Consider the following 14994-nt stretch of genomic DNA (forward strand, 5'->3'; position numbering starts at 1 on the left):
ACAAGATTAATGACGACATGATTTGAACCTTGGGACTCTTTGGGTTCATTGCAAAATAACTTAATGTTACCCCACCTGACCCCACAATGCAACCCTACCTACCGGTACAGAATAAAACTGCTGTGTTACAAACCTTGTCAGTCAGACTGTCCAGCGCCCGTCTCATGTCTCCTGGTGCCAGATCCTTAGCCGATCTCATCAGGCTCTCGCTGTAGTACATGATCTGTGTCTTCAGGGCCTGGATACTGGACAGCAGGTCTCGAGCCTTGGCCGAGTGGCTCTGGCCAGGACTGCAGCTGGTCCCTGACCTAAATAAGAAAGTTTAACATAAAATCATGAATGGACTGTTGAGTAACTACTTTTTGGCGTATCTTATTACCTGGATGTCTAACCTACATCGACATTACACTATAATTGCTGAGGTATCCAATTCAGCCTACTACAAATAACAAATCATAACCTCCTTGGCAAATATACTGGCTACTCATTTGATGCTATAGGCCTGGAGTGATTTAGAGTGATTTATTGCCGAGTAGTTATGTTTTTTTCCGGTATACGAGATGTGATAGAAACATAAAACAATTCACATCACACATTTTTCAAAAACGGTTGTAATAACAAATTCAGCAAATACAGTTCGGTTGAATTAGTTAGATACTAAATATAGAGCGTGCAGTATTTATTTGTGTGCTCTTGTGTGACTTCTGGTTTGGCACGTAAATTTCTGGTATGACATGTATGAAATGAGATCAAGTGAAAAGAGATCATTTTTGCATGCCTACAGTTGAAAAGCTACGTCTACATGCACCTACCCTTTAGGGCTGTACACATCCTCGTGTGAAGACAAGAGTTTCTTCAGTCCCCCTTGCTTGAACCCCAGTGTGTGGGCCGCCATGGCCCCTACTGTCACTATGTCATACACATTATCTGCAACGAAACAACAACATTGTTCTTTTTCAATAGTTCAGGCCACGTAGGCTGTAACCAAACTTGAATGCATCCACATATACACATTGTTCACAAAAAAATATGCATAAAAAGCTGCTGACATCCCTGTAGTGTGCTTCTAGGTTGAGAACATGCATCAGGCAAAAAATTACAGTTTGCTTGTCTCCCATGTTTGCCATCAGTTTGGACAACATACAATAATGCATGCATAATATTTGAGAATATAACGAAACATAATCAATGTAAAAGCTGTTCTTGGATGCCGATTCTGCATGACAAGCTTCATGGTATAGCTGTGACAAAAGATCTGCTCATTGTTGTGCTAACCCCTTCGTAACAAATTGTAAAACTTTTCACCTGGCCAATCAGTAAGAAGTGGAGAAACATCAAGCACAATGACGGTAAAACCAGCACCAAGGACAGACACAGGGCCCTGCGTCTGTCCTTGGTGCTGATTTTAGTCTTTGTTGTTGGTAACAGAAACACCTGTGTTAGACAAGTGAGAAACTATCCATGTTCACCTCTGCTATAGAAAATGGAAACTTTTGGTACCATTGCTGAATCTATCATGCAGAGGAGGCACTAGGACATCATATGTTGTGCTGCAAACTGTACAACAATCATTGCAAACTGACATATATTCAGACATGGAGATGAAACGTGACCAGATTTAACTTCCTTCCTTCCTGCCAAAGGATTACTTGTCATGTAAATCTTATCATAGTAGCCAGATACAGGTAAGAATGTCCCAACTTAAGGGAACATCTTGGGTGTTCACAATATGACCGCATTCACAGTAGGCCATAAAATATTTTGACTGAAACACTGTACACTTTGGAATACACTAAGGATACCACTGACTGTTATAAGTTTGCAAAAAGGGTCAACCTTATTGATCAATTGGTTATATTTTTTGAAATGTACTAAGGGGGCAAATCATTTATCAAAAGCATTTACCCAGTAGATGATTACCAGCTAGCTTATACATGTACCATGCAATGTTATACTTGTTGAGCTCTGCATGCATGACGTACTACACACTGATATGACTTGTGAATATAAGCAAACAATGGGCATTCTGAAACAGAGCTAAGACAACGACACAAGACACACCGGTACAACACCAGTAAGCTTTTAATGAACTTTAGCATGGTGACTGCAGATACTGAAATGATAACCACATATTCTAAAACTTAAATTGCGTTGCTCCATGCAATGAAAACATGCAAGTCTACAGCCTGATAGATTAGAAATTTGGTACTGATGGGGCTTAGAACAATGAGTAATTAGAGCTTTTTTGGGTGCTACATATGAAATGTTTTTTCTTCCTCTACATGTACACATTTTCTGCTACGATGCACACACTCTACAAACTAACACAGACACAGCCCATCAAGCTTTTGAGACTCACGTAGGTCCGTGCTTTCCCCTGTATTATGGGACAGTGTGGCAGACGCTACAGGCAAGGAAAGAGAGAGAGAGAGAACACAGCATTCTTCAGCGACTGAGCCAGTCTTCCAGACACCGAGACAAGCATGTGCTAACCTCTACTACCACACATTGCCCAAACAACACTGGATAACTTGACCCCTGAGTTAGTCACATTAGTCACAGGTGCTAAGCTAAGTAATGTTGTATGGGATGAAGTATATGAAGGTATGTGGCATGAAAAGTACAATAACAGCGTACATAAGGCTGGACCAGTACGTACCTATTTCTTCTTCTAATAGCTGAACCCTCATCCTCTGCAGGTGAAGATTTAGTGGCACAAACTCAAACCGCTTGTCCTCCTTCAGACAGCTGGCTTTGAAGGCAGGGCCTGCAGGTTTGATTCGAGTTAGAAATCAGTCAAATCTAGTTCTGGCACACAAAACTTATAATATACGACCCATAGTTGTTGCCATACATTCATGTAGAATTGTGTTGCAATAAAATTCTTTCCTTCTTTTTGCAGTGTGCAATGACTAATGCCTTACCCCTGTATGTCTGTAGTCCATGCAGAGCCTCGGTGTACTCGTGCACCAGGTGGAGATGGTGGTCTAGTAGGCTCTTCCGTACCTGCTCCCAGTGAGGGGTCAGCTGCACACAAAGGGGGCAAAGAAACATACTTTTTTCAGTACAATGTGTCAGTAACATGTCAAGCATTATAAAAAATGATCATGAAAATCTGGCAAATGTACATGATGAGTACTACAGTATCATTATCATGTCGATACAAAATTATGATTAGTACGTGCATAGAAGCAGGTGAAACAGACATAAATTGAAACAATCCGATCAGCCTACCTTTCCCAAGTCTTCAAGTTCAACTACTTGCTGTTTCTCTTCATCAATCAGTATTTTGCTGTCAAAATATAAAAATCAGAGTAACACATACTGTCACCATGAGGAACGAGCAACAAAATAGTAAATTCAGTTTTACTATAATTAGACAAACATCAACTTGAGGCATGCAAGACTTACAGAAGCTGGATGGGAATGTGAAAAGAAAGCTTGGTCTCAGCCATAAACTCCTGAACACTTAACGTTGAGCCAGCTGTGGTAGGAAATCGGTAGGTCTTGGTGGTAGTACTCTCGTATAGGGCCTGGGTGGAGAACAATCATTATTATGAATAATGGATAACACTGAACGGCATCGTTTTTTAGCATAATCACAGTCTTCTTAATATATATACTGCGCAAGGCTTATTAGAAAAGCAACAGTCACAATAATTGAAAGTTACGCTACCAAGAAAAGTCACTATCTATGCCTGGAGTTACGTACTCACCTTCAATACTACATCTCTACTGAGAGAACAGTACTTGGCATTGGAGGACACCGGCTCAAATAAGGACTCATCAACAGCGAGCACTCTCTTGTTGGATGGAGAAGGAGACCGGGATATCGGCATGGGTGTTTTATCTGACAGTTCCCAGGATAGGATAGTGATGTAGCCAACTGTGTTACCTTCTGAGGATTTCAGCGGTAAATGCAGACGGTGGTCGTCGGCATGCATAATGTCCTTCACTGGAAACATTGCGCTACCTATCTCGTACATGGTGGACGTCGCTCGATCCTTAACGTCCCAGACTGAGAGCTTTACCCGTGTGTTGACCGTGAGGCGGGATCCCGCGGTGAAGACAACGGTCGTCATGAAGAGCGGTGTGCTGGTCGCTTCGATGATTTCCGTTTGCGAGTGTTTGGTCCAGAACCCTCCCGGCGGCGTGACGTAGCTGACCTGGACGTAGCTGTTCGGTCGCCGGTCGTCACGTGGTGTGATCAGCTCACTGCATGCTAACGACAGCTCCAATATAGGTTCATCTGGGTGCAGATGGATTCCTAACCTGGATATACAAACATATGACAGACATAGGCAAGTCAACAGAGTACAAGGGCAACAGAGTGTAGATTTTGCCATGTTGGAAACACAGTCTAGACCAATGTTGTTCATGATATCATTGTGACGTGTAAATTTTGTTCGAATTTGTTAAACAAGCAACCTTTTTTTTCATTAATTTTATACTGTAATAATGATTACAAGTACATCAAAAGACTAAACTGCACCACAAAACGTTTACATTTAATAAATCCATCATTCATAAACTTTCTTCTCATCTGTATTCAAGGCCCCCTTTCCACTAGACAGCAATTGCTGACCAAAATTAGATTTATGTGATCCTTGATTTTATAACTGGAATATGATGCAGCACACTGCAAAAGTACTAGTATGTCTCTCCAGGGACAAAGAAGATATCAAGTAAGTAAGCTATGTTTATACCATGTACTTGCAATTAGCCCTTGGGCACGAACTTGCAAATAAACTTCTTCTTCTTTGGTATTATTAGTAAGCAAAAGTATCATTTAGAAGACAACAAAATGGATAAAGCATTGAAATATTTGTGCAATTCACGAAAGAGCGCACTGTAAAACATATGAATCCTTCAAGAGTTGCTCAGCAGATGCAGCCTCTACTGGAAAGGGGGTGTTACCTTTAAACTCATGTCTTATTCATGTGTTTATCACACGGTTAGTTACAGGAATGTAGTTGTACCTTTCTGCTGGCTCATTCACATTGAGCAGGCCCGGGGGTTCCGGCCCTGGGACAGGGTCCTGCCCCGTCTTGGCCATGATGGTCCCTCGGAGGGACTCGAAGCGGCCCCGCAGGGCCTCGATGCTTGAGTTCTGCAGGGCTGCGAGCCACGCGTCACGCTCCTCCTGGGAAAGGGTGGTCAGGTATTGCACTTGGGGGTCCAACTCAAACTCTGCAAAATACCATAAGAAAAATCACTGTTTTCTATCAGGAATATCAAATCTTTTACAACGAATTCTAAGAGACAGTCAATAAAAAGACATGTATATGACAAAAACATGAAATGTCATCCACATCCCCAAAGGGACCTTGAGTATACTACATAATTTTATGTATATATATACATGTACCATAGTCTCTTGGCTATGCCTGCAATACAGCCTTGCCATGGCTCACTTTTTCACCAGGTCACCCCTATTCTACTTCTGCATCAGTCAGTGTTGGGAAGATATATTTCTCATAAAACAACCATCTTGACATCTTGATACAATACTGCAATCTTACTAAATATAGGACAACATAAGTTAGCTAAATAAGACTGAATTTGCAATACACAATGGGCTAATTCAAAGTATAAAAATCTGATCCACAAAGTCGATGTATGGGACTGTAATATCCCTGACAGAGTGCAGATAGGCACGTAATTGAACTTAAAAGATGAACCACCAGTGAATTTCAAAGTGCACTAAATCCCCTCAGAATGCTGAACTTGTGCCCTACATGCCATACATGCAGCTCACGTTTCAGCCCATTGCCATCATTGATATCCACCAACCAGGAAAACAATATACGGTAGAAGAGTATGAGTGTCCTCCACAAGGAATTTGCAATCACTGCAATATAATACAGTTACTATATGACTCAAACACTGCTGCCTGTAAGATAAATTGTATAGCCTCCTTCCAGAATGTAGATGTCATTTGCTCGTAAAAGCCGGCGCACATAAGGTTGAGTTATGATCCTGATGGAACTGACAAAGGTCGGATCTAGGGTAATATCTGAAGGCTCGTAAATCTCAGTTACATTAAACTTTAAAGTGCTTTTTTTACGTTACGTTCTTATACCTGAGGCAGTGAGTTGGTCACATATACAGGCTTACTTAATAGGTGGTATATTACTTGTATACAACACAATACTGTAACAGTAACTGTAACTGTAAACTGATTTGAATATTTCCATTTTATGTCTTGGCTAAAAGAACCTTTCATGCAATACAATGTAGTATCATAAATGTAAATGTTTAAAGGTACAGTAATCCTTTGTCAACATGTAATCCACTAGAGAAACTAAGGTCAGGATGAAATTATAATGGCTACAGGCTAGTACAGCATGCACTACTTATAAGTACATACACGTAACATGCAAAATGTTGTTCAGATGAATATAGAATTGCAAGCCTTTCTACCATGTTAAACATGATTTCTTTTGCACGTTTTACACACATGACTAAGACAGATTTTGGACTCACGTATTTTCAGGGACAGCTCAGGATTTGGGAAGGTACTGCTGCTGATGGTGCACCTCTCAAGGACAAACACACCGAGCGGACTGGAAAACTGGGTTGGAGAGAATAAATAACTTGCAGGCAATGACGCAAACAGCTGGCAATGCTCAAGAGCTCTGTGGTATCTTCTAGTACACATGCATATGCTACACATCTAGATTCATGCATTTTTCTGTACGAAATGCTGTGGCATTTTCTGGTTGATCTCAAAACCATGAATAAATAATGACATTTCTGAAATGATGTTAAGAAATTCTGGCCTACAAAGATAACCCGAAACAAGAGCTGTGCACAAGTGTAGACCAGAATGGGTTCCAAGGACAGTTCAATGTTAACTTATAATTACAATATACATCACAAGTTGCAAACATAACAGCATGCCAGTACTAGTAGGGAGTTAACAACTTGTTTACTTTCTGGAACACATAGACAAGTACATTCTTTATTTCAATGATATGTGCAAACACAGCATTGTTAAGGACAATATGAAATCTGCTATATATATATATATATATATATAGATATATATATATACAAAATCATGTATATCATGCTGTATATTGTAATTTGTATACTAGACTATATTAGTTTATGTTAGTAGGTTAGCACAACACAACATACCTTACAATCAGTGACTAAGACTACCCTGTTTGATACTTTGATTAAAAAAAGGAAATTAAAGACAGAAAGTAATTTGTTCCAATGGGAGATGCAATTTCTCTTCTGGCGCGAGGAGACTTGGGATATTTCATGGACAAAACTGGAACATTATGGATTGCACCAAATAATCAATATCTTTTGTGTCACAGTGTCATGCATATGGTGGAAGACCAGTTTGTTCACTTCCTTGCACGTTAAAATTTTCAATCTTTTCATCCAATCGTGTGTCTGAAAATTATGTACAAGGACTTAATCATAGCAGCTACACCTACTGACCTTTCCGTTTATGATAAAGAATAACATTGATTACATTGATTAACCATAGACAAGATTGAACATTTCTGTAAAATCTCCAAGCTTGTGGCTATGTGTTTAAATCTGTTTTTGCTGTACAGTTATGTGATTGGCCAAAATAATATCACTTTACAAGGCATGTTCTGTCAAAACAAGTGCAGAAAGGTCCAGGCAATGACCTAAATTGCAATGTGCTATAAATCACAATATATAGAAAGTTAATTTGCCAGGGCAGGTGGTGCATGGGTCATATGAACCAGTCTTGGGTTGCTGCCAAACGTTGGATGGCACCAACCTCTCTGGTACACCTCGGACTGGTAATCAATAGGTTCTCCAGAAGGGATGATGCAACAATCAATCAAAAGGGTCGATGTAAAGGAAGACGAGATGGTCTTCACATAAGCCTTAAAGGCCACTCCAATTTCATTTGTTGATTCTCGGATTTTTTTAAAGAAATAAAAAAATATGCTCAGCTGCAAAAACAATGTACATTGAAAACAAAGCCTGAAGACCAAGTTTATGCCTTGTTACACTCAGTTTTATGGACAGGTGTGAATATGGTCATATTCAAGTTTTCCTCCTTGCCCTATGCTTTTTAAGTTTTATGATGTTCACTTGCTATACATGTATTTCTATTTATAAAAATCTGAGAACCAAGGAAATCGATTGGTGTGGCCTAACATGTACACATGCATGTAGAAATAGAAGAGACAGTGAAGTATTGTACAATGTAGTTAGTGTTGAGAAAAGTGCCCATGCCATGGTTTACTATAGCCACTCAATGGACTTAAGCTACCAGTAATAGGATTTGGAGGGATAACTGGATAAGGAAAGACTGTGAAATTGACCAGTAGATGTGACATAACAACTCATAGATAAAGCTGATAGTGACCCTATCAAATCTGAAAATTTGTGTTTGCTTGATCATCAAAAGTATCGTTCATTGCTTATTGTTAAAAATGGTAAAAGATGATAAATATTTTCATTTCAGGCATCACCAAGTATAAAGGGTAAAGGTGCATTGTGCAAGGGCACTGGCTCTTATGGTTATGGCGCAATGTAAAATCATCCTCCACTGCTTATACAATACCCTCTTACAATGCACGTCACATCTGACGAAAAGCATCTACCTTCTAGAGTCATCCACAGTCGTCAATTCAGATTACATGTATGTGAGAGGGCTTAGAGCTTGCCATGCACAGTGTGTGTGTAAAATGTATAATGGATTTGCAGGATTGCCCAGAATGATCCTAGCCTAGAGGAGTAATGTAGGTGTACTTATAATTTGTATTCAAAGCATCAAGTCCCACTTGCTTACCAGTAGACAATTCAAAATCTGTTTTTGATGTTTCTTTTCCATTGATACATTTGTATGTCATGTTGTAAGATATCAATGACAATGAAGTTTATTGCATATTCATGCCCCATTGGGGCTAAATGCAGTCAGTTTGGTACAAAAGGTAGTAAACGCAAAGTTATACGTATACTATAGTTTACATGCATCTTCTCTCTTCCTAAAACATTTGTAGATGAACTTTTGATTTTGATTTTTGATTACATGTAATTACTAATATGGCGTAGCTAATCAATAGAGCAGGCATATAAATCAAGGAATATTTAAACTCTGACTGTAACATCTATACATCCACAATAAAATAAGAACAAGAACATTATGCTAACATTTTTGCTGTCAAAGGATGAAAAGTAGTCTTTTCCCTGCAAACATTAGGCTAGGAAAGCAATGGGAGAGTTAGACCTAGAGTTATTAGAAGGTGTTACTTTGCCAAGCTTAACGTTATTGTGATCAGAGAAAACATTCAAGATATTGAGAGAAATTATCATAACTACTGCTAGTACTAGACTACAATATGCAAGCCATCAAGAATGAGAGGTGCAATTAGATGATATCAGCACAAATGATTAATATTTTGGGTAGAAATCTGTTACTTAGTGTTAGAAGTGATATAACATTTTGGGGAGTTAGAGATCAGAGAGCAATCCTCATGTATGCTCACCTTGTTTTTGCTTTTCATGTAAAACAGCAAGTTGCCCTTCAGTCGACACCATCTTTCTACATTAACTAGTTTGTAGGGAAAACAACAACAAAGACAAACATGATCATGAGGAACTCATAATGAATGTAGGAAACGTAAAAGTTAATAAATGTGTATAACATGTGCATACAACAAGTTTAGATGAAAATCACAATGAAACTTATAAAAGATTCTAACATGCTAGAGATTCATTTTTAAGGGAAGGCTGTATATGGATGTGACATGATTTGACCTGTACATGTATAATATCACTACACTGTAATTTTCATATCCTATCATACAGTCCACCTACTGTACACGCAAATGTCTCAATCAGAAATACAGGGCCCCTTTGGCCTGGAATCACCATTGCCCATACTAATTGTGCATGTATCTGTCCATAGAATTTGAAAGCAGATAGGATACATGTCAGTCTGTAAGATATTGCATCATGTCCACAGTTGATGCACATATCTACATCATAGGCCCTGGGCTCACCATAACTCAGATAGCATTGATAATATAATACCTGTTGGTCCATGAATACCAAAAACTCATCTACTGTATCAGATTTCTCTCCATTCAGATGCAAAATATTTATGCTGTTGCTGGTAATGATGATGATAATGTTGATGATGATGTCAAGAAATAGATAAACCTATAAAACTTACAGCCTTGCAATCTATCTTTGTACTTTCAAAGGCTTGATTGCAATGAGCCATGTGGAAATCAAACTTCAAAGATAGGAAGACTGCTGTAAAAACAAAGTTGTTGAGATGAGAGACTTCTTTAGTGCCCTCAAAAAGAGTGATCTTCAACATAAAAGAGGGCAACTACTATTAGTATGCTGCTTATACTTTCATCATTGTTGTCTATTCCAACCCAAGAATGATGCATATGAGGAAAATCATCTTGGATTGCATTATAGGACCTGGTCAGAAAATAAGAACTGGCATCCTAAATATATTATATTTCTGATCTTATTATTCGTAAAAAATTTTAAAGTAAAATGTATTAGATACAGTACATACAATAAAAAAAGAGAAGCCTATTGTAATTCTCACACATTAGCTTTACAGAAAACTACTAGCTTAACACAAATAATTTACAACATAATAGCTGATAACACATTGTATAACTGTAGGTAGGTAGCACCTGTTATTTTCTTCTTTATTGAAACTTGTCTAGCAATACCTGCTTTGTTTTTCCAGAAGTGCTCCCTTTCCCTGAAAACCAGCACCCCCTCTTTGTCGAATAAGTAAGACGGTTTCTCTGACGCTATGTGCATTAACTCCCTGGCATTGTAGCGCATGCTGGCACCATGGTGAGGCTAAAAAACATGCAAAGTATTCCAAAATAAAAGAAAAGACACAAATAAATATAAACAACTCCAACATCAAGCCTACCAAATGCTATTAGTACAAGCAATAAAATGAAAGCAAGTACATTTGTATTAGTACTTAAGAAATAATGTCCAAAAATATTTTAAAATGCAGCAAATTATGATGTCGCCATCCAAAGTATGTAACTCAAAGTTGAATCATACTATGATTCCACTTTGAATACCTGCTGATTCATGCTTTAATCACAACTGTGGATGCAAACTTTGCAAAGTGTTAATAAAAGCTGATTTAAATCACCATTCTATGTTGTGCAAAGCTATTTGACGCAAACAATGTCAACGTAGATTGCATGGTGTGCAGTAAGTGGCATAGCAGATGAGGTTGCCGCATGTATTAATCCAGCCCTGTGCGTTCGTTATCCAAAGATCAACAGTCATCACCTATATCTGTTTGATGAAAGTAGATGTTTAAAATATTATTACTAACTAGTAGACATCTAAAGACTTCTTTTTTTTTCATATAGGGAAATTACTGTACTAGTCAAATAGTTTTGTTCTAATGTGCTTTATTTTTTTCTACAATACACATTAAAGCTATAGCCCATTCTTTCAGGTTGCCAGATTGGATGATATTTTTTCCTGCATCCTTGAACAATTTTGTCTGCATTATGGAAGGAAGGGAATGACTGGTTGCTTCATAGTACCTTCCATGAAATGGGTCAATTAAGATTGTTTGGATGTAAATCCTATGTATCATTATTTGCTCAGGGTGGTCCAATTAAGTGAATTGATGGGAGCTATTAGTTCAAATCACACCTTCATTCATTGCTTCTTAACTGTTTCATGCAAGTAATGTAATCCTTTTACCACGTTTTCATATTATTACTATGTCAAAAGTCCAATTTCACATTTCCATATAATCTAGACAGAAATCACCAGTTGCCCACTGGTATCAGCTGGTTTGTGATAATGGCCTTAAAGTTTCAGTCACGGAAATCTCCTTGAGCTTTAGGAAAATCTTGATTTCGCCTACAAGTACATAACAAATGTGGAGGGGGTAAACATATGGGGGGGTCTTGAGCAAGCTTTATATTATCAGCTTGGCTATCAAAATCCTGTCAATTGTGAAAAGAAGTCTTGTTAACAGGGTGCATAGGAATTGACCTTTGAATTTATCAGTAAACATCCAATTAAAGCATCTGCAAAATGGGTCAGAATTTAATCTACTTGGTCAGAGGGTACATGTAGCTATTGAGTCACCACTTGCAGGCAAAATGTCAGACAAGAGTATCCTCACATGTCCATTGCCTTAGTTTTATGAATTGTGTAATCATAATTAGACTGGAAGGGGCCTACTATGCGCTACATGAGGGGAAAAACATGAATACCACTGTATCTGCCATTTGTCTCCACCAGACTGACTACGCTGGCCATTATCTATAGGGAGAATAATTTGCCAGGGGAGTTTTCCTACCAGAGGAGTTGGTCGGCCGCACAGAGGAAACATGAATCTAAGGCGTGGACTGACTCCCAAGGCAAATTTCCCCATTTTTGGGCCCAATTTTTTTCTCGAATTCAACAATCCCTGCATCCCCATAGAAAGGCCTGGTGGAGGCTAGTATACCATGACCTTCCCAGCTAGGTCACAAGGGACTTACCTCCAAACCTCTAAAGTAATTTCAGGTCGTCGACATCACCCATATACACTGCAGAATAAACCACTTGTCCAAAAACCATTTATAAAATTTTGACAGGTTGCTAAGTAAAAAATGCTCCCTTGGTGCTTTTTGGCAGGGACTAAAAGCTTGATTCTATTAGCATGCCTATAGAAGTGAAACAAATATCCCCCAAAGAAAAACAAATTAAATTTTCATTTCTGACCTAGACGACCTGGCCCTAAACATTTCCTGGATTGTAAGGTTACTGTAACAATACAAATTTACACACCTTTGTTTAAACCCATATCGTATACATCTTATTTCATATTTTTATTGACACATGGCCCTTTTTCATTTTGAGCACACACCTTCAAACTTGGAGATTTAACGTTATATGCTTATTTATAGCGAATTTGAAAACAAAAAGGGTTCCTTCGTAACCACTTCCGTGACTCAGTTAATCTTCCCATCAGTTATATATCACCCTGATCGACACGCCCACCTCTGAAGAACCTATTTCAAGCATTAAATGATCCCTGGTCCGAGAAAAATCTCACCTTTACGGCTAAACCCAAATCTGGAGCACAATTTTCCGCTGCGGGTTGTCTTGTGGAGGCGCCGCAGATCTTGTGACGCCCGATGACGCGAACTGACGTTCGGAGGAAGAAGGATCGATCAGGCGACCTCAAACTGTCCCACGGGACCTACCGTAATATATGCGTCATTTCGTGCATAAATAAGCCTTGTTTTCCTCACGAACCATGCGGGAGGGTCTAATTAGTCTCAAACGTGTAATAGTTTGCCAATAAAAAGCATAAAAGCGTCAGAAACGGAATATCCAGGAAGAAAGCGATAAAATGAGTCCTTTCCGCAAAATAAAATTTCCCGAACCGGAAGTGTCTTGTTTTTCTGGTGCATCATGGGCATCCTATGGACTGATACATTCATCTTTAGGTGGATTTTGGATCTTATTTCTCAAAATGTTTTCTACTCTATCTATGATGCAATTTATGTATTATATTTATAGCTATTGAAAATAAATAAAACTGAATAACTTATTGAATGTATTAGTTATTTTTCTCTATAAGGTTTGATGTTTACAGAAAATAAAATTAATATGCTCCCATAGTCATAGTAGACGATCCCATTTTATGTTGAGTTGGCCCTGACTGCGGTAAAAAGGTACGTGTATCTGTGAATAAAAATGCGAATTTAAAGATTTTCTGGTGGGGATGGTCGGGCTTTGTGCCAGTCTGTGGTTCCATGGCTTTCTCTAGAATTGTCTGTGTTTGTGCAGGTCCGGAATACGACGGAACGATGACTGAAGGACGGGTTGAAGATGGGATGACAAACGTTCCTCTCTCTTCGGACGATAGTGAAGGTAGAAAAACAAAAATATTTGCTTCACTTTCCCTTTCCTGAAGAGTAAATGACAATGATTCTAATATCTATATCATCAGGAAAACCTAAAGACAGAGGTAATTTAGTGTACGTATCTGACTACTATAACACTATTGCAATGTTTTGTGACCTAGATTATGATAGACATTCCACAGCCAGAAAATCATGATTGACAATCTCCAAGCAGATGTTGGGGTAGAAAATCAAAATGTTTTTGTCCATCGGAGTACCTTATACCTCCTTGCTTATACAGAAAAAAGCACATCAAGTCACAAGACAATCTGAATTTCTATTTCAGTATCTGCTTGACACAATCCTCATCCTTTCACTTTTCACATCTGATCCAGTGAGTAGCAGAATCATGAGAATGAAATGTGGATAAGGGGACTATTTGATAAATTGATACAGCTGAGCTATAGCAGCAGTACAGTAAATGTACTACATTGTATCTATAAATACATGCATGTGTCAAGTTCATATCATGTGTATCTCCTATGATGTTACATTTTGAAGGGGAGGTGCCAGGAGGTGTGTGGAAGCAAGGCTCTACGGATGCTGTGGGAACCAGTACAGGGACTAACAGCACCACCAGTAAGTATGGTTTAATGTAACAATATTAATGTAATTCTCTAAATGCCAGGTAAATTCACCTTTTTTAAGAGATCAGATACCAACCTACCTACCTACCTACTTGGATCAGATAAGAAGGACAAATAAAGCATTACAAAAACAATATATCAATGACATTTGAGCAACAACCCTCACAGCCAATATTCTCAGACACTGATGAAAAATAGTTGAGGCTCTCTGAAACACTTGACGGCTTAGAGAATCTATCGAGGTCTTGCTAAATATTTTGTACTATGTAATGTTCTACCTGTGTGTCTTAGTTTCATTATCCGTGGTGATATATTAAAACTGTTCAACAGAAACAAGTGTTGTTGTTGATCCATTCTCTTAGGCTGTCATAAGTGCTTAGGGCTACATTCTAATCCAAGTGCTTATCTCTTCCATGTATGTTACAGGTCTATGTGATGAGACTTCTGACGAGGCTGAGGAGAAAGCACGACTCATCTGTCAAGTC

The 14994-nt window shown here is 38.6% G+C and overlaps 2 protein-coding genes across 4 annotated transcripts in view; one reads left to right on the top strand and one right to left on the bottom strand.

The window, feature by feature from the left end:
• The window catches only part of LOC118418806 (inositol polyphosphate-4-phosphatase type I A-like), a 24554-nt gene extending 11129 nt beyond the window's left edge, over nucleotides 1-13425 (bottom strand). The window contains exons 1-13 of one of the 3 annotated variants that reach the window (XM_035824852.1): nucleotides 13067-13425; nucleotides 10704-10839; nucleotides 9492-9556; nucleotides 6487-6574; nucleotides 4980-5190; nucleotides 3717-4272; nucleotides 3412-3533; nucleotides 3235-3292; nucleotides 2925-3027; nucleotides 2660-2767; nucleotides 2360-2404; nucleotides 813-927; nucleotides 134-308 (exon numbers count right to left, since the gene is read on the bottom strand). In XM_035824852.1, coding sequence (XP_035680745.1) covers nucleotides 134-308; nucleotides 813-927; nucleotides 2360-2404; nucleotides 2660-2767; nucleotides 2925-3027; nucleotides 3235-3292; nucleotides 3412-3533; nucleotides 3717-4272; nucleotides 4980-5190; nucleotides 6487-6574; nucleotides 9492-9556; nucleotides 10704-10821 — 1764 coding nt within the window. In that variant the 5' untranslated portion in view covers nucleotides 10822-10839; nucleotides 13067-13425. The remainder of the gene's footprint in view (nucleotides 1-133; nucleotides 309-812; nucleotides 928-2359; nucleotides 2405-2659; nucleotides 2768-2924; nucleotides 3028-3234; nucleotides 3293-3411; nucleotides 3534-3716; nucleotides 4273-4979; nucleotides 5191-6486; nucleotides 6575-9491; nucleotides 9557-10703; nucleotides 10840-13066) is intronic. The other 2 variants (XM_035824853.1, XM_035824854.1) reach the window with 2 other exon arrangements.
• A 95-nt stretch (nucleotides 13426-13520) lies between these two features.
• LOC118420014 (short coiled-coil protein B-like) overlaps nucleotides 13521-14994 on the top strand; it is a 1848-nt gene continuing 374 nt past the window's right edge. Inside the window, exons 1-4 of the mRNA XM_035826719.1 lie at nucleotides 13521-13691; nucleotides 13807-13890; nucleotides 14424-14501; nucleotides 14936-14991. Of these exons, the coding sequence (XP_035682612.1) occupies nucleotides 13827-13890; nucleotides 14424-14501; nucleotides 14936-14991 (198 nt within the window). The 5' untranslated portion in view covers nucleotides 13521-13691; nucleotides 13807-13826. The remainder of the gene's footprint in view (nucleotides 13692-13806; nucleotides 13891-14423; nucleotides 14502-14935; nucleotides 14992-14994) is intronic.

This window comes from Branchiostoma floridae, chromosome 7 (assembly GCF_000003815.2).
Source record: "Branchiostoma floridae strain S238N-H82 chromosome 7, Bfl_VNyyK, whole genome shotgun sequence".
Lineage (NCBI taxonomy): Eukaryota > Metazoa > Chordata > Leptocardii > Amphioxiformes > Branchiostomatidae > Branchiostoma > Branchiostoma floridae.